Genomic DNA, 20,268 nt, shown 5'->3' with positions numbered 1-20,268 from the left:
CCACATAATAAAAGCTATGAACTGAAACAGATTTTCTACATATTCTCAGAAAATGAATTTCATGTTAATGCGATGGGAAAGTAGCAAACAGTCTGAGCACCAGCCCCATCATCTAAGTGAATTGTAAACCTTAAGACGGTTTTAATCAGCAAGAAGATGAAATCCCAGGGAAGTAAGATTAGAGATGGAACTAAATATTTCCTTGATTTTAAGAAGCGTCCTTTATGAATAAGGGTCTCATCACAGTATACCTATTCTCAAATTTGTCATCTCGCTAATGTAAGCCCTTGCTCTCAACCTGACCTTAATCTTAAAACTATTTTAATCACCAATGTCAAACTAACATTTTAAAATAGACATACACACAAAACTTGTCGAGAACAACAAACAAGTCTGAAAGGATCAAAATTGTTGGCATGTTTCTTGAGTTGTCTTTATTACTACGCTCCTTAGTTGGTGTGAAAAGGCGATTTAGCTACCTACCATTAGTTTTGAAAATATAAAGTGAGTTAAAACCAAGATGCATGCTATTTACATACTCGTGCATACAAAAGATTAATTAAACAAAATTTCAGTTCGGCATCAATACTGCAACAAAATATTTCCACTTAGGGGTCAATACATCTAGCTGAAAACAATAAAAGTGCAATTTGTAGTTATTAATTACATTCAGATCTTAGAATATTTCCCGACACCAAGTTAAATGCTAAACATCATGTGTACAGCCTCGGTGGTAGTTCTGGTGTTGATGGTGTTGTGGCTGTCGAGGTTACGGAGTCAGCGTCAGTCTCGACAGACTTTCTGAAGTCAATAGTTTCCTCTTCCTTTAAAGAACCTGAAAATATCTCTGCAAAAAAAGTGATGACGACGATAAATATCTTGATAATAAAAATGGTATTGATTCATACTTACTACCTTTTGTAAAATACGTACCACTTGTTTCAGTAGTTTGCTCCAGATGGTGACCTGACTGCACGTCACGTGATGTAGCGGTCATTGAACTTTGCACATCGCACTGAACTTGTTCCATCCAGCCAGTATCCTCATACTCTTCCTCTGAGGGACTTCCTGTCAGCGTAGTCATCTTTTCTTTCTAAAATCTCTCGAGTGATTAAACTAATTCACTAGATATTGCTACGATTGTTTACCTCACCCACATATCGGAATTATCTTGGAAATTAACAGTTCCTTTTAGTCAATGAGATTTTAACATTTTTGACACGATATATATACTAACAAACAAAAGTCATCATCATCATCATCATGATGATGATGATGATGCATGTATGGTGGTGGTGCACCTTTCACACCACCACACACCACCACACCATCATCATCATCATCATCATCATCATCATCATCATCATCATCATCTATTTTGTTGATTGTGATGACAATACTTTATTAATCCTGGATAAAATATAAAAAAAACCAGAAAAGCTTTTAATTATTAATGAGCTAATAATGCGGGAATTCTTCTCAGTTCGAGCAAAATGTCCACTCACTTCCGGCCTCACGTGTTGTAAAACAATTGACAAGACGATTAACAGTTGTCACAAGCTTTCCCACTGTGCCACTTGACAGCAGAATGTCAGGCAGGAAGAGTCGCGTTTGCAAAACCAAACTCCGCATTGAACAGTCTTCCCCCCGAAAAACAGCAAATAAACACACGAAAAACACAAACAAACAAACAAACAAACAAACAAACAAACAAACAAACAAACAAACAAAAAAACAAACAAACAAACAAACAAACCAACAAACAAACACAAGAAACAAAAAACTGGGATAAAAGCAAAGCAAGGTGAGAGATTGTAAGAAAGAGGTCATACCTGCTCTTCCAATGACTGGCCGATGGGTCCTGGAATGACAACGAACTGCGATCAACGATATGATGATGACGATGACAATAACGGTGATGATTAAAATGACTATGATTGTAGTTGGTAGAGTGTAGCTTTCGATGGTAGGGGTCAGACTCGTCACTTGTGCAGGCTCTGTACTCTCGTGAGCTTGTGACGAAGTGATGCTCTCTGTTATAAAAACGATACAATTTTTATGACGGGAACGGGAGTGAACTAGTAGAGAGTAACAATAGACATGGAAGACAAACTCTGATATATATATATCTTCGCGCGAGTGCGCATACACACATACACCCTTTTTACATACATACAAAGGTACAGACATGAAAGATAAAGCGATTTATTGATGGAGAGACAATTTAACTAAATACCTGACTGTTAACAAAAAGGACACTTACTCAGGTGTGGAGCAGGTGGACTTACCAATGACAGTGATGTTAACAATCGTCCACTCATGACTGACAAAGTCGAACTTCCACAGACCGTCATCTTCTTTTGTAAAGGTCATCTTCAGTCGGTATTGGTATGTCTCTGACCTTTCACCTATGCACTCACACGGGCCGAACAAGATTTGACAAGCGCCTGTCTTTGTGTGGTCTATGCGACATTTAGTGTCAAATGTCAAACCACCAACTTTTTGATGTTGAACAACTATCTTCACCCCGGCGTCTACAGCTGTAGAGAAATTGAGAGAGAAGTCGATGTCTGATGTCTCTCCTTCTTTTACACTCAGACTCTGGCTCTTGGTGAAGATTTTCAAGGCCGGACGCGCTGTTACACGACAGTTAAATGGAAAACTTACAAACACTGAGAAATGAAATAATTCTACAAACCCTACAAAGCCAACAAAGGTAATTATGTGAAAGGTGTAATCTCTCTTTTTGTGTCTCTAGTTTTCTTTCTCAGACGTGTTACTCATTTTTATTTGAAAGTGTTCTTTTTAAAAAAAACTCCAATGGTTTTGTTTTGACTGAGCAGTTATTTAAAAACCATTAAAAATGCAAATGATTCTAAATTTATTTGTAAATTTAAAAATAAGTTTATAAATAAGCGAAAGAAATTAATAATAACGATATATAGTATGTTTAGCTTTGTAGTGGTGTGTGTTTAGTTTGTCTATATCAGCAAAGACTCATATACTTCTGTTAGTGCATTATTCTATGATCTCTCTAAGCTGAAATGCTAGTGTTGGTTTTTTTATATTATTTGTCAGGAATTTGATTTATTCGCTCTCGTTTAAATAAAATCTGAAGATATTATCGTTTTTAAAAAGAAAACCTTAAAATTATTTCATTATTTGTAAAAAGAAATAACATTTGTTACAAAGAGAAATAAAGCTTTTGTCAAACAACAAGTTATGATTTGTTTAGTCTTTTCCTTACAAAAGCTTCAGTATTTTTTGACAGTTTTGTATAATGTATCAAAGTATTAAACTACATAATAATGATTATACACACCTGTCCGAGGAAACACTGCTAAAGTAACCAATAGCATCGCGAATGAAAACCCTCGTCTACAAACTTGTAAACACACCATTGTTGTGTTAGTTTATGGCGATGTAAAGACAGCAACGTCCTACAAGGACAATGTTCTAAGCACAGATGATTCAGATTAATCTCAACATTTCCTTGTTTGTAAAAAAAAAAAACTGCACAGTTTTAATAATAAATCTTATCGTGGTGTGAAATATGGTCTGAAATAAATTTCGTATATTTATAATTGGTGGTGGTTGGGGGGACTTTGAGGAAAATATTACAAATTTCATTTTTATATTTTTATTGAGTAAAGGATCAGAAATACAAATGAAAATTGTGACAGCTAAGTAATTTCTTTAAAAAAATGTTTCGATCATATAGTGCACAGATGTCCTAAAGCTCTCGATGTACTAGGAATAAGAAACTGGAATTCGTCCTCTCAGCTCATGAAGCAGTGATAAATCTTGTGATAATTAGATGGAACACTTGTGACTATCTGCACCCCAAACTTCAGGCCCCGACTAGCCACAACTGCTGATGTATTATGAATTAAATAACCTAACTTTATCTACCATATGTATACTATAATGTATCAAGTAGCATAACATTAAGTGTAATTTAAAATATATCAGATACATTTTATTTTAATATTACAAAACGTATCATTAAAACCCCTACTTCTCGTGTGTTCTACTACTACTATGTCTGTGGTGAGGCGAGCTCAATGCGCTGGGCACAGATAAACATTCAAGACATTGTCGTTAACCGTATTACACAGAAACAATCATTAGAAGGCTGTATTCTTCTTCTTTTCCTAATCACACCCAGTGGAGCATAGGTCCTCAACCACACCGCCATTGGACCTGGTTCTGGGCGTCCCTTTCCAGTTGGGACCATGTCATGTCAGCTGTCTCCACATTGCTTTGGACCGATCTCCTCCAAGTTTCATGATGATGATGATGATGATGATGATGATGATGATGATGATGATGATGATGATGATGATGATGATGATGATGAGGCCAAGAGAAAGAGATCAATGAGCAGAAGAGAAAAATTAACGAACGAGTAAACATTGAGAAGCTAAATCAGTGGAAGGTAGGGCGCATGTTATCATCTGGTGATTTAGGGGCACTGTAAGAGATTTCCGCGAGTGTTTATGGGTATAAGTATGGTTCATACTGGAGAGATTTCCCCAACCTGCACTTCATCTGAAACCATTAATTTCACAACGGGGTCAGACAATGACAACTATTTAATACCTCTGTTGGAACTTAATCAACATAAAATAAAGAAAACGGTATTCGAAAATAGATACCATGTCACTTGGTACATGTTTGTTTTTAATAACAAATAACTGATGTGTAAGATGAAATAAAGCAATTCTTCTAAGCAATTTTCTTTCTATCAAAATAAAGTGGTTCAATAACAAAAATAAAACGACTAAAACACTCCATGTGTTCGATGTAAAGTTTGCTTCCAGGCTTAATCGTCAGGCCCTTTTGTTAGCAGAAACAATGGAGTGTCGAGAATTGTTCTTTTAAAGTCACCTTAATATCTGTTTCAGATTCCATATACCTAGCATTAGAATCTTTGTAGTCACGATCCTCCTGATGGTTTTGGAAATGGAATGGTTGCGATGTCTGTGATTGGTGCGTTTGATGAAGCTGCTGCTACTGCTATTCTGTCTTTAAATGGCATCAGTGCTGGTGCAAATCATTATCTATTTTGTTAGTTGATTGTAATGACAAAAATTTATTAATCCTGGAGAAAATATAAAAGAACAGCAAAGCTTGTAATTAATAATAGGCGAATAATGCGTGAATTCTTCTCAGTTTGAGCAAAGTTTCCACTCACTTCCGGCCTCACGTGTTGTAAAACACTTGACAAGATTGATAGTTGTCAATGCCTTGTCACAAGCTTTCCCACTGTGCCACTCGACAGAAAAAAGCCGGGCATGAAGAGTCGCGGTTGCAAAGCTGAACTCCGCTTTGAACAGACTCTTCCCGCTTCCCCCCTCCCAAAAATACCAACAAATAAACCAAACACAACAAAAAACAAAACAAAAAAACAAAAACAAAACAAAACAATAAAACAAAAAACAAACAAAACAAAAAAAAAAACACCACACACGCACACAAACTGAGATAAGAGCGAAGAAAGGTGAGAGATTGTAAGAAAGAGGCCATACCTGCTCTTCCGATGACTGGGCGATGGGTCCTGGAATGACCAGCGACCAGCAATATGATGATGAAGATGACAACAATGGCGATGATTAAAATGACTATGATTGAAGTTGACAGACTGTAACTTTCGATGGTAGGAGTCAAGACCGTCACTTGTAAAGGCTCTGTACTTTGGTGACCTTTTGACGATGTGAAGCTTTCTGCTTGAATAACAATGTTTTTTATGGCGGGAATGGTATTAAACTGGTAGACAGTAACAAATAGACATCGAGCACAAACAAACACTAATATATGCGTGCGCACACAAACACACACACACAAACTTACATTACATACATACAAAGGTATAGACATATGAGATAACGCAATCTATTGTTTGACAGAAATAAGCTAAATAGCTGACTGTTAAAAAAAGGACACTTACTCAGGTGTGGAGGAGGCGGACTTACCAATGACTGTGATGTTAACGATTGTTCCCTCATGATTGACAATGTCGAACTTCCACAGACCGCCATCTTGTTGTGTAAACATCATCCTCAATTGATATTGATATGTCAATGACCTTTCACCTATGCACTCACAGGGGCCGAACAATATTTGACAACCGCCTGTCTTTGAGTGGTGCATGAGACATTTAGGGTCAAATGTCACACCATCAACTTTTTGATGCTGAACAATGATCGTCACTCCGATGTCTACAGGTGTAGAGTCGTTGAGAAAGAAGTTGATGCTTGATGTCTCTCCGTTTTCAACAGTCAGACTCTGGCTGTTGGTGAAGATTTTCAATGCCGGACGGGCTGTTACATGACAGTTAAATAGAATAAGGACAAACACTGATAAATGAAATAATTCTACAAAACCTACAAAACCAACAAACGTAATTATGTGAACGGTATAATCTCTCCTTTTATGTCCCTAGTTTTCTTTCTCCAACCTGTTACCATACACATCTATTTTGGAACAGTAGACCCCGCACACACACAAACAAACATAATCGGCAGTTCTCGTATAGGTTCTCCACAAAATAACCCGTTAACAGATAGACTTACAACATGTTAAAAGCAGACACACAAGAACAGAAACTGTCTAATCATGAGATTGCCTGACTAAGAGACTTACGGAGCCATTCACTCAGACAGACAGGAAAAAAGTAGAAAAGAGGGACAATTTCTAGAAAAACTCACGAATGACGGTGATGTTAACATGTGTCTCCCTATGATTGATAATATGGAACACCCACTGGCCGCCATCTTGCTGTGTAAAGGTCATCCTCAGTCGATATCGATATGACCCTGAACTTTCACCAACACACTCGCATGGACCGAGTGTCGGGTGACAGACTGCTGAGGCTGAGTGATCGATCTGACATTTTTTGATGAAAGCTCCATCAGTCGACCGATGTTGGACAATTATCCGTAGACTAACATTCAGAGATCGGTAATCAGTGAGGAAGAAATCAAGGTTGGACTCCACTCCGTTTACGACAGTAACATTCTGGCTGTCGGTCTTCAATTCCCACAAGCGACAATCTGTATATATATATATAAAAGGAAAATTCCAACGGATTTTGTTATTTTTGATCTCTATAGTGAGAAACCATTTAGTGTGTTTGACAATAGGATATGATACTTATAAATAATCCTCGATCGTAAATTCAGTACTCTACCTATAATCATATCTTAGCGTTTTTCGTCTAAATGTTTTGGACCAGATATTTCAGTATGTGATATAAGTATAGTATGTATATTGTTCTTTTAACGTTGAGTTTTATTGTAAGGCATTATTGAAATTTTTGATGTTCTATGTATGGGTCAGCGCATTTGAATTTGATTTATCAATTTATTCTTCGAAACATAATAAACAAACTAATGTAGCTTATCTTTAATCTTAAAGTTACATCGTTGACTTAAAGTCAACCAGTTGCTTCATCTTGTTTATTTTTTGAATCTGAGCACATTTCTCGAGTGTAATTGCTAGTTTGCCATTGTGATCGAATAAATCATATTTGTCACAATATCAGCGTATTCTAAAAGGTGATATTACAAAATGTAAACTTGCTTTAAGTAAGAACTGAAGCAAAAAATCAACTAATGTCAAGACCAGCAGAAAAAGAAGAGCTCAGAGCAAAGTAAAATCTGTTAGGGTTAGAAACGAAGCTTTTGTTAAACAAGTTACGATTTGGTTAGTTTTTTCTTTCAAAAACTTTATTATTTCTTGACAATTTTGCATAATGTATGAAAGTAGTAAACAACATAACAATGAATATACACACCTGTCCGAGGAAGCATTGCTAGAGTAGTCAAAAGCATCGCGATTGAAAATCCACGTCGACAAACTTGTAAACACGCCATTGTTGTGTTAGTTTATGGCGATGAAAGACAGAACGCCTTGAAAAGGAAAATTTTCTAAGCACAGATGATTCAGATTATATTCAGCATTTCCTTGTTGGGGAAAATAATGGCTACACCTTTTTAATAATTGTTCTTCTAGTGGAGTGAAGTGTGGTCTGAAATAAATTTTCTTTGTTTATAGTTAGTGGTGGTTGAGGGGACTTTGAGGAAATATTACAAATTTCATTGTTTATATTTTTATTGAGTAAAGGATCAGAAACAGAAAAGAAAATTGTGAGAGCGACGTAATTTCTTTAAAAAAATGTTTCGATCATTTAGTGCACAGATGTCCTAAAGCTCTCGATGTACTAGGAATAAGAAACTGGAATTAGTCCTCTCAGCTCAGGAAGCAGTGATAAATCTCGTGATAATTATATGGATTACTACTCGAAGACACTTGTGGCCTTTTTGCACGTTTGTGTTTTGCTAAGGAACGGAGGCAGAGAAGTCACTTTGATTTCAGGAGACAGACAGAGAGAGGAATGGTTAGATAAAAAGAGGGACGAGGAAAAAGGGTAAATGACTCATGAATACCTTTAAAGCTAAAGCTTGTTTGATGATTGAAAATGTCGAGTATACACGTGCAAAGTCCACCATTTCAGTCGATGCCGATACGACCTTGTGTGTGTATATATATATAAGTATAAAGAAAAGGTAAGAGCGAGAGAAAGAGCTCCGTGAGTAGAAGAGAAAAACAAAACGAACGAATAAAAATTGAGAAGCTAAAACAGAGGAAAGTAAGGTGCATGTTTTCATCTGTGATTTAGATGCACTGTAAGAAATTTCCACAAGTGTTTATGGGAATATGTATGGTTCAGACATGCATCCCATCTCCAACCATTAATTTCACAACAGTGTCAGATAATACAAACTGTTTAATACCCTGTTGCAACTTAACTAAGATACAAAAACGGTATTTTAAAATAGATACCATGTCATTTGGTACATTTTTGTTTTGAATTTAAAATAAACTACTATGTCAGAGACAATGCGGCATCTAAACAATTTTTCTCCTATCAAACTAAAGTGGTGCTTTTAGTAACAAAAGGAATATGGCAAAAACACTCCATGTATACGATGTAATGTTTGCTTCCTCTAATCCTCAGGTTCTTTTGTTAGCAGAAAGGATGAAATGTCCAGAACTGTTCTTTTAATGTCACTTTTATATCTGTTTCAGATTCCCGTAGACCAAGCATTAGAATCTTTGTAGTCGTGATCCTCCTGATGGTTTTGGTGGTGGACGGGATGCGATGGTGGTACTAAAGGTTATGATGCTTTTGATGAAGCTGCTGCTACTACTAATCTGTCTTCAAATGGCATCAGTGCTGGTGCAAATGGTGATTGTACTGTTGGCTTTAGAGGCGCTAGTGTTTGTGGGGTTTCATTTGGAGATGGCAATGGTCCTAAGCACGTGGCTTTGGTTCTAAACTTAATATTGTTTATTCTGGTGACAGTACCACACCAAGATGTAGTAAAGACGGTGGTGATGAGGGATGTTGTGGTGGACGTGGAGATGTTGACGACGTTGCTGATCTCTTTTGGTGCTTCTGGTGCAGCTGTCACAGCGGCCTTTCTGGTGCTGATGTGATGTAGCTGATGCATCAATGGCACTTAGTGATTACATGCTTCATCTTTCCTTAAGAACTCTGTAAAATAATAAACAAAAAGGTTCTTTCAATGCATTGACTACACATAAAATATTTCTTCGTGTACGAAATAAAACGACTTTAAACTTCTCTTTGCTAGCTTATGATTAGACTATCCACCACTTTGCATGTTTATTCTAATCATCTTGATCACTCGACGTCTTACTTATTGCAAGAGCTGCTAGTCATCCCGGTCGGTGGACTGGCCAGGCTGGTCAGCTGACTGCCCATCACGTGACAAAGGTTCAGGGAAATTCTCAGATCTGCAGTTGATGTATTCCAAACTATCTGCAACATCAAACAGTTGTCGGTCCATGGAATGAATTTCTGCTAGCTCATTCGCTTGTAGTATAGAGTTTAGAAAAATAAGATATGAAATGTAGTAATTTAATTTTTTTTAGTTTACCCCATACATGTCACAAAAATATTCCTATTAAACATTATGAAAATAGTATATTTATAAAAAATTTCTGTTTGTCGCTGCAATGTATATTGTGCGTCTGCTGCATTTTGGGATATCATCATCATGGTCATTATCTTTAACATTTATTATTATAATAACAATACTTTATAAAATTCTGGCTTAAATAGAACACTACCAGTGTTAGTCATTAGTAAATAGCAAATAATGCTGGACCTCTTCTTAATTTCGACTGTTGGCAAGAAAAATGTCCATTAGCAATCAGTTACATTCGGTCAGTTGAACAGACCACCAAAAGCACAAAACTCATACAGGGATTCGGTGGTAAGGGAGACAAATGAACGGGGTGGGAGACTGTAAGAAAGGGATCATACCTTCTTCTCCCTCCAGATCATGTTTGGACCTGAGACGACATCGAATAATTGCGACCACCGATATGATGATGAAGATGACAATAGCAGTAATAACCAAAATGACTAATGTTGCTGTTGGAAGAGTAAAACTTTCGATGGGAGGAGTCAGGCCCGTCACTTGTGAAGGTTCTGTACTCTCGTTATCTTGTGAAGAAGTGATGCTGTCTAATAGAATAAAGTAGTTTAGCTGTAGCTTTTTAGGATGGAAATATAAGTGAGTTAATGAACAGAAAGACACAAACACACTAATATATACACGCATATAAGCGCGAGCATATAAAAACTATATATAAGGCACTAATATATGAGATAAATAAACTTTTCAATGGTCGTAGAGACAAATAGACTAACTAGCTGATAGTTAAGAAGAGGAATGAGACTAAGGTGTGGAGCAGGTAGACTTACCAATGACTGTGATGTTAACAATCGTCCCCTCATGACTGACAATGTCAAACTTCCACAGACCGCCATCTTGTTCTGTAAAGACCTTCATCAATCGGTATTGATATGTCTCTGACCTTTCACCTATGCAGTCACACGGGCCAAATAAGATTTGACAACCGCGTGTCTTTGAGTGGTGTATGCGACATTTAGGGTCAAATGTCAAACCATCAACTTTTTGATGTTGAACAACTATATTCACGCCGATGTCTACAGCTGTAGAGTCATTCAGAAAGAAGTAGATGTCTGATTTCAATCCGTTTTCAACAGTTATACTCTGGCTGTTGGTGTAGAGTTTTAAGGCACGACGAGCTGTTACAAAACAGTAAAACAGAATATTGATGAATTATCTAGTTTGTGCAGTTCTACAAATTTCTTAATTTTTGCGTGAAAAAGGTAAATATACTTTTGATATATTTTCACACTCTTTCTTCTTGTCCATGTTAAATATTATCTACCACAATACATACACTCCTAACACATACAGAGTTGAATATTATCACCGACAATTTTCTGCTACTCATAGACTGGATTATGCTGCCCAAAAAACGATTCAATACAACAACAACGATGTACAGTAGACCTTCACCAAACAGCTTGAGGACCTGACTTTGCACATGAATCAGTCTTCTATCTCATCGCAACAAAATGCAAAACCAAACTGAGTAAGCTAGCGATAGAAGCAGGAAGACTGGCTTTAAGGTGAACAGAAAAAAGACCGAAGTGATGAGAATCAACAACAAGCAGGAAACTCCCAATCCAACTTCAAGGAAAGAACATCTGGAAACAGGTCTTTTTGTGTATCTGAGAGCATTGTCAACAAGGACGGTGGAGCGGACGATGACATCAAAAGCCCCATCAACAAGGCCAGCATGCTTTCAACAGCCTACGGCCCATCTGGAGTCCCGAGCATCATCCTTCCCTAGTAAGATCCGCATCTTCACACCAATGTGAAGGCAGTCCTAATGTATGGTTCTGAAACCGGAGAGGGACAAACACTATCAGCAACAATCTCCAGACCTTTACAACCGATGGCGTAGGCTTAGATCAACCTATTTGTAGACAGAAATACTATCAGAACCACAAAATATTCCACACAAGCGAGTAAAATATAAGTAAAATTGAGAAGTCAGGAACAAGCTTAAGAAAGACTCACGAATCACTGTATGTTGACAATCGTTTGCTCATGGTTGAAAATTTTAAAACACCCACTGGCCGCCATCTTGCTCTGTAAAGGTCATCCTCAGTCGATATCGATATAATCCTGAACTTTTCCCCATACATTGGCATGGACCGGGTGTCGGCTGACAAACTCGTTCATATGAGTGTTTCAATCTGACACGTTTTGTTAAAACTTCCATTACTTAATCGATGTTGGACATTAGTCGAAGACTAACATTCAGAGATCGGTAATCAGTGAGGAAGAAATCAATGTTGGACTCCACTCCATTTTCCACAGTAATATCATGGCTGTCGGTCTGCAATTTCCACATGCGACAATCTGTAGGAAGAAAAAATAATTAAAATACTGACAGATTTTCTTTCTTTTGACCTCTTTTTTGACAAATCAGTTAGAATGTTGCAGGTGACCAAGTGATTCTTATAAAACATCCTCAATCGTATATTTTTACATTACACATGAACATAGTCTGATATTTCTAGTCGCAAGTGCTTGGGTCACATATCCCTACAAACTCGCTGCTTTATCTCCGGGTTACCTTTATATTTGTCTATTTTTGTATCTGAGCTAAAACTCTGATCACAACTGCCAACAGGTATCAATAAAGTTGGCCCTTGTCATTCAATAAATCATATAGATGACAATAAAATTATATTATAACTGATGATATTAATGATCAATGAAAACTGTCGTGAAGGAACAAGTCACGATTTGTTCAATAAACTTTACTATTTCTTCTAAGTATTTTTGATGTATCTAATAATTAAATAGCATATTTATATCATTTGAATAGTCCATAGCTTGTCAGTCGACAATCCTCAGTGTGCTGATAATACGTGAATTAAAAATCATTCTCTCATAGTTTTCTCAATAGTTTAGGATCACGTGCACCAGTGTGTACTTGTACAATGGTGTGTATGAATATACACCAGTTTGTACTGATATATACTGGCTAGGGTACGTATGTACACCAGTGCTTCAATGTCCTCTGATGTTACTTCTGTCAGTCTAACATTTGATTATTATTTATTGTTAAATGTGGAACTCAAATCTCTCGCAGGATACAGTGGACAGCAAGCATACTTCTTTAATAACCTGAGTAAACAACACCCGACTGATTTATTAGTAACAGAAACTGTAATGTTCGCTAAAAGATTAAGAAAAAACATGGAAAAATACTGTTGTTGTGTGACTAAAACATAATTTACTTACCTTCAAAAAAAGTAAAGACGGATATCAGCAAAGTTATCAGAAATCTTTTGTGACACTCATCCCTAGAAGCCATTACTTGTAGACGATGTGTACACAGAAGAACACACAGAGCACCACTTCATCTGGATTTCTGAGCCGGACACTACACAGTGAAAAACTTCCTTAAAGACTTCCTCCAGTTCTTTAAAATATTAAGCTTCTTTATTGTCCGTTTGATTAATTACAGTGTTGTTTGTTACATTACTACAGCTTGACACTATCCTACACTGTTATTGGAATCACTAAGAATAAGGCTTTTGTTTTATATATTTTTTTTCCTTTTAAACCTTAATATATATATAAAGTAGGGTTTTACGTATATATATATATAGAGAGAAAGGAATGTAAAATTTCATTTTTATGTTTTATATATAAATAAACACCTTATTTACACATCTTTATCTTTCTTTCTCTCTCTCAAAAACCTACAAATGTCTTTGAACGGAGATGCTTTCTGTCACCACAAGGCTGGTTGTCTTGTAAGCTTAGCATTAAAGTATGCAGCTGCAGATACACAATCTACCCGTTTCCTTATAGAAACTCAAGATAGACTTACAGGGTAGAGCCAATGAGCCACTTACATGCACTAAACCGACTGCCATTACGATACAGGGCTCTGCAAATGTGGATGAACATGATCGGATTTGTGGTCATGTGCCAGGTGTACATATTTTCCAACTGCTATGAGCTTATTACTTGATCAGCGAAAGGCATAGGCAAAACATCGGCAAAACTTCTCAGTTCTGTTACTGCCAGACATTGAAGAAAATATACAGACTTGACAAACCATTATCTTCCTTCCCTACATAACATAAACGATGGGAGCACAACATTCTCCTTCTGCAACTTTAAACCAGATCCCAATGCTGTTTAATGAATTTATAGAATGTATGCTGCTCATCTCGTAATAGTGTTTTTTTATGAAAAAGATTAAGAAAAATTTAAAATAGTAGGCAATATATGTAATACATGCAGCTTTCGGAAAAATGAGCTAATATTAACAATACAAATAAGACAGTAATTTTTTCCTCTGTTTATATTGTTCATTAAAACCAATGGGAGTAGCAGTGACAGTTAAAACGTTTTCTGTTAAACAAAACTCGTACCTTCTGTTGTCATGGGGACGCGCAAAACTGTTCCAAAGGGAACCTGGGTCAACACCATATGATTAGGAATTCTAAAATAACAATTGTTATGGTGACAATGATGATGATGGTTGCCGGCAGTGATGTTCTGCTTTTAAATCATCAGTTTGAATTGTCTCTCGTGGTTAGCTCTCTTCTGAAAAAAACCTAACTGAAATGTAAAATCACTTGCAATTTTTCTTTATCAGATAACCTAGCCAATAGTAGTTTAAAAGGTATATTTGGTGAGCATCATTTATAACTATAACCCAGATAAACTCCTTAATAAAAATGCAATTCTGAAATAACTCATGTAAAAAATGTATTAGTTATTGTCAAAATAGTGCATACTTACTGAAAAGGAAAGAAAACATAAAATATGTTTTCAGATCCTCTTCTTGAGCAGCTGCTTTTTTAGATGGTGTTTAAAAAAAAAAAAGACTTTGTAATCAAGCCAGCGCTGAAGAGAAATATTTTGCCCGACGAAGGTACGAGAATGAAGTTATCTCTGCTTGTTAAGATATATTCAACATTTCTATCGAACTTTTAAGTGTCGGAATGAGTGCGATTTTTTTTATTATGGAAAAAGGTTAACCGGCGAAAAGCCGAATCATAAAAACAATAATGTATACGATATACACAAATAAGTCAAAATGAAATACATATTCACAACCACAATATGTTCACCAATCATGAAATACCTTCCACAGTAATATACAAAGTCTCTTCACGTTCGTGATGTGCATTCAACAGATTTATAAGCCAGGTTCCAGAATCTTCCTTGGTGATGACCTTACGGAGGATGTACATGCCGAAAGGTGGCCCCAGGCACCGACACAGTTCCATCGAGCTCGAGCAGTTTTTCGGAGACCTCACGATGACACATCTCCTCCCAAACACAGCAGTATCCACAGGGCGATGCTGAACGAGGATGATGCCTTCATTGTCTTCCATGGGGTCGGGGAAAGAGAACTGGAGGTTAAATGATTTGTTAAACTTAAGAGTCAGGTTTTGACGACCTCCATTTACTAAAATGTGTTTCGTCCTCGAAGCTGAAGAAAAAAAAAAGGTGAAAGTATAAAGATTGAAATAAAAAACATTGAATGAAAATGAGCATGAATATGAGAAACATAAATACGAACTTGAGAAGCTACATAAAAAACCCATAAAATAATAGTAAAGAGTGATTTGTAGAGCGAATAAAATCACAAAGAGGAGTCAGGGAAGAAACAGTAGGGATGGAGAGTGATAATTTTTCAGAGGAAGATGAGCAGACGGACTAGTTAATTGACTATAACCACAAATATTGACATCTATGTTGATTTGTGTAAGAACTAATTTCTTTATATTAAATATAATGCATATTATTATTAATAACAATATAAAAGATTGTGTAATGTCTTAATATTTTCCTTGCTGCATGACATCTACCAACCTTGGACATTGACAGTCATGGAAGTGTTGACCTTTGTACTGCAAACATCAAAGACCCATTCGCCGCTGTCTTGTGCTCGAAACTTCTTCCTAAATACGTATTCGACCTGACCTTCGATAAGATTTGTGGAGCATTTGCACGACAGATGGTGTGAAATACAGAAGGTCTGTCCCAAAACAAGACTGCACGAGCTAAATTCGTCTTTATCCTGTCCATTCTTAGAGATGTCCAGGGTAATATTTTTATCCTTCTTGATGTTATTGACGTAGAAGGAAATTTCTGACATTTCCCCTTCCCAGACAGTAAACATTTCTTGACTTGTTTTTACCACCGAAAGGCATTCACCTACAAAAAGTTATCGTCAATGAAATATTAAACACACATAGTAGCATAGAGTTCGATGAACTCTCGAATATCGAGAATGCAGTTTTATGAAAATGTATATAGCTTGGAAGTGTCAGTAGATGTAGACAAAGAATTATAACCGTGAGGTGATGGGTACACCTTTTTGTACAAACAACTAGTCATTAAAGGTGTATTCCACTTGACCTTTTGTTGAGGTTATGAGACAATGATAGCCCACACTGACTGACACAGGTTGTGTTTGTCAGTATGAGTTTGCATAAATTATGTTGATTCTTTCTTGTAGAACTTTCTGATGTTGGTATGTATTATGTCCGTTTTGTTGAATCGGTAAAGATGTTGCTAGATCTTTGTAGACTGGTGGATGAAAAATTGTTGTAGAACACACACACACACACACACACACACGCACACGCACACACACACACACACACACACACACACACACACACACACACACACACACACACACACACACACACACACACACACACACCACACATATCTTATTTGCATTGTTTTACCAGAGATGTGAATACCTGGAGTCGATGTCTTTTTGGAGTCGGTGGCATTGGTCCGAATATCTGCATAAAGAGACATGTCATGTATCACGAACTAACTAAAATATTGACCTCAACATCAAATATTCTCTTGTAAACATAAAATCAGTACAATCCAATGATTAAATAACACAAGGTAAAGGCTTTCTTCACCAATAAGATTGATAAGCTAGAAGGTCGATTCTGCTGTTGTTTCATCTTGATCTCTGTCAGATACAATTTACAATAGTCATAAGTTATGTAATGTTTTAGCTGAGTTTCACTGATTTCCCTGTTTCTTTTACCAATAACATTGTGGGATGCGCGTGAGAGAGAGAGAGAGAGGGAATGAGGAGGTAGAGAAGAGAATGAAAGAAAACACATGACTTTATGTATACTTATACCATCCATCTCTGTTATGCTACTATTGACATATTCTAAGCAGCATAACTTGTGTTTTTTGCAGACCGAAAAGAGAAGGAAAACTTCTTTAAAAAAACAGTCATTGTTTTTAGAATAGAAAACATTTTCTTGTTATCAATGTGTTCAGGATAGTATTGGCTTTGATAAGCGCACAGTTGAGATTCAACATTTAGCAATTAGGAAATTGAAAGAAAAGACCACTAACAATTGCACTTATTATGACATGGAAACTAAACAGTGTGTGTATTGAATAGTATGTTTTACAGTTTTTTAAAAACTAGTCAGGTCAACAACAATAGTTTTCTCGTAGTGGTAAGAAAATAGACGAAAAGGAGGAGGGCGTTCAAGAATCTTGTTACTAAGCTGTGTGCAGACAAGCCTGCTTTATAATAATACAGAATAATACCAAAATAGTAAAAACTTTGTAGCACTAGCAAGTTCCTCCTATAAAATCTCAGTGGTAAATCAAACGAACAGTTGCCACTATGCATTTTATAATGTATTCTTGATGCAGTCTGACTTAGTAGCTGGGAAACTTCAACTATAATTACATAATTAAGTCAATAATAATCATCATGGCTGCTGAGAATAGTGAATTAGAAAGGACTATTTTTTTTACGATGAAATGTTATTCAGAAATTCTGAACCATTTGTACTCGCTATCTCTCACTCTGTGTGTAGAATTTTTAAATAGAGATGTATTATCTGTGTATATTGCTAAAAGATATGCACTGACCTGTAGTACAGTGATGTAAACAGAGTCCTGACACGTGTATCCAAACATCAAAAAAGACCCACTCGCCTCTGTCGTTTTAGCTGATACTGCCTCTGAAAGGTGTATTCAACTCTGCCTTCTGATGAGGTTTGTGTGACACTGACACTACACACTGTTTTCATGACTGACACAGGTAGTGTATGTCAGTACGAGCTTGCAAACATAGCATCATACCTTTGTCCATTTTTATATATAAATAGGTAACTTTCTTTATTTCTATCTTATATTACGTGTGAAAGAAATGTCGGAATCACACCTTCAGCAAAGGTGAACTTGCTTTGTCATCCCTTTTATTTCTAGCGAGAAAGCACTCAGCTGAAACAAACATGTTGATTTAAATGAAGCATAACTGGATTTGTCACACGTGACATCACTGATCTCATAGTTAATGGACACAGCAAACCACCATTTATGCATTTATAAATATATATGTATTGTCAGTATGGCTTGCACAAATATAGCCTCACGTTAAAAACTGTCGCCATCACACGTTTCTCTATTTACCAAAGTAAACTTTGTTGTGTGTGTGTGTGTGTGTGTGTTTGTGTGTGTGTGTGTGTTGTGTAAAAATTATTTATAGACTTTATGTACATTAGGACTTACCTTGGACAGTGATGTAAACAGAGGTCTTGACCACCTGTTTCCAACATCAAGAGACCCACTCGCGTGTCATTTACCCCACTGCTTTTGAAGGTTGTATTCAACTCGCCTTCTGTGAGGCTGTTGTGACACTGCAATGATTATGTATAGTTTTATTAGCGCCGCCAGATCCGCATCCACAAAGATGCGCTCAATGCGCGGTGATCAGCAGCCACCCAACTGCAGGTCAATGAAAACTTCAAGTTTAACAGGAGTCTTCAGATTTTTCTTGAAAGATCCAACTATATCAGACTCCTTGTCGAGAGGGGAGCGAGTTCCACAAAAGCGGGGCTACATTGGAGAAGATCTTAAAACCCAGTCTTCTTATTTAGCATTCCTGACTTAAACTCGGTCGTTCAAGTCTGAAGTTTGCCTGACTGAACGAAGGTCGCTGGGGTGTAAACGCGAATGGAGTTCTTGCAGATAGAAGCGGCAAAGTCGTTGAACAGCATAGGTTAAGTTAACAATTTATGCCTCAATTCGCTTCTCCACAGGAAGCCTGTTATGGTCACGAAGACAAGGAGTATATGTCAGTTGTTTTCTTTTCCTGCCACTATCCTCGCAGCCGTATTTTGCACTGCGCTGTAGGCCTCGACAACCGCTCTTTTGAAATTCCCCCAGAAGGAGCTGTTGGCATTAAGTCTAATGTAGAACGTATTTGAGGGACACAGCAACCTTGCATTTTGCAGTCTTCTTATTAAGACTGGTCGGAGTCGTCCAAGAGGCGGGTATGGAAATACATGCCTTGACCACAGGAACTGACATGATCAAACATAGTAGGAAGATTGTCAACAATGAGAAGTTCCAAGGTTCCGTACCGGAGCTTGGAGAGAGGAATTCTAGCTTGACCCACTCTGGATGGAGTCTAGAAGACTTGACTAAGGCTAAGCTTGGAACCACATAGGCAATCGGCCTCTGTCTTTTCTCATCATTAAGCTGAGTTTATTTCCTCAGCATTCCATGACTTGACTCTAAAAGCAAACAATCTTCTTACAGCACAAACTGGCTCACGCAACCGACGCACTGGTCAGTACTTATGAAAAAAATAGAGTTCAGTGTCATCTGCAAACATTCTTACGGTCCACATTATGCTTCTCAATGAGAGGACCCAAGCTTTGAGAGTGTAAATAGGAAAATAGAACCCCGGGCCCCAAAAAAAACAGGGAGCCCTGGCGGGGACACCGCACATCAGTGGAAAACTGTCACCTGAAAGAAGCTGATTGGGACCATCACCCTTTTGTGTTACGGATCCACTGAGGTAGGATGGAACCACTGCAAGGCGGAACCCAACCAATTGCCCACCTCCATTTGGAACGAGTCAGGTAGAGTGGAGTATTCAATTGACATCGGGAAGGCCGCACTTTCAGATGCAAGGAGGACCAAACAAAGAGTCACTTTTCCCTGCATCCGCCACCTGCCACAAAGAAGAGCGTTTCAATTTAAGACGCAGGGAGAGGCTGTTTTTCCTTTCACGCTTGTGAGCTTGGGGTCTATTTACGGGGCCGACTGGGAAATTTTTATTCCCAATAAAGCTGTAAGCTGTCCAGTGAATGTCAACTTTTTTGCTTTGGAGGCAAAAACGGAAACACGCTCCCCACAAGTTCGAAAAAAAAAAACCCCAAAAAAAGGGCCAAAATCGGGAAACAGGGGTTCTATTTTAGGGTTTTTAATTTTTTTCCTTTGTGTTGCGGTTGGATGTGTA

General features: G+C 37.3%; 3 protein-coding genes across 3 annotated transcripts; all 3 read right to left on the bottom strand.

Annotated features, from left to right (window-relative positions):
• Nucleotides 1-438: 438 nt before the first annotated feature.
• Nucleotides 439-3,825, bottom strand: LOC112568939. Its single transcript, XM_025246516.1, has 5 exons — nt 3,323-3,825; nt 2,289-2,636; nt 1,833-2,033; nt 934-1,068; nt 439-847 (listed from the first exon to the last, which is right to left on the bottom strand). The coding sequence occupies exons 1-5, from the start codon at nt 3,399-3,401 to the stop codon at nt 714-716; spliced, it is 897 nt and encodes a 298-aa protein (XP_025102301.1). The 5' UTR covers nt 3,402-3,825; the 3' UTR covers nt 439-713.
• A 4,970-nt stretch (nt 3,826-8,795) lies between these two features.
• Nucleotides 8,796-11,155, bottom strand: LOC112568610. Its single transcript, XM_025245985.1, has 4 exons — nt 10,802-11,155; nt 10,358-10,561; nt 9,729-9,850; nt 8,796-9,562 (listed from the first exon to the last, which is right to left on the bottom strand). Exons 1-3 carry the CDS (start codon nt 10,887-10,889, stop codon nt 9,744-9,746), a joined length of 399 nt encoding a protein of 132 aa, XP_025101770.1. The 5' UTR covers nt 10,890-11,155; the 3' UTR covers nt 8,796-9,562; nt 9,729-9,743.
• A 3,091-nt stretch (nt 11,156-14,246) lies between these two features.
• LOC112567462 lies at nt 14,247-16,790 on the bottom strand. The gene is made up of 3 exons (XM_025244153.1): nt 16,730-16,790; nt 15,828-16,172; nt 14,247-15,444 (listed from the first exon to the last, which is right to left on the bottom strand). The coding sequence occupies exons 1-3, from the start codon at nt 16,788-16,790 to the stop codon at nt 15,083-15,085; spliced, it is 768 nt and encodes a 255-aa protein (XP_025099938.1). The 3' UTR covers nt 14,247-15,082.
• Nucleotides 16,791-20,268: the final 3,478 nt, after the last annotated feature.

Source organism: Pomacea canaliculata, linkage group LG7, assembly GCF_003073045.1.
Source record: "Pomacea canaliculata isolate SZHN2017 linkage group LG7, ASM307304v1, whole genome shotgun sequence".
Taxonomy (NCBI): domain Eukaryota; kingdom Metazoa; phylum Mollusca; class Gastropoda; order Architaenioglossa; family Ampullariidae; genus Pomacea; species Pomacea canaliculata.
This window is presented reverse-complemented; position numbering and strand designations above follow the sequence as displayed.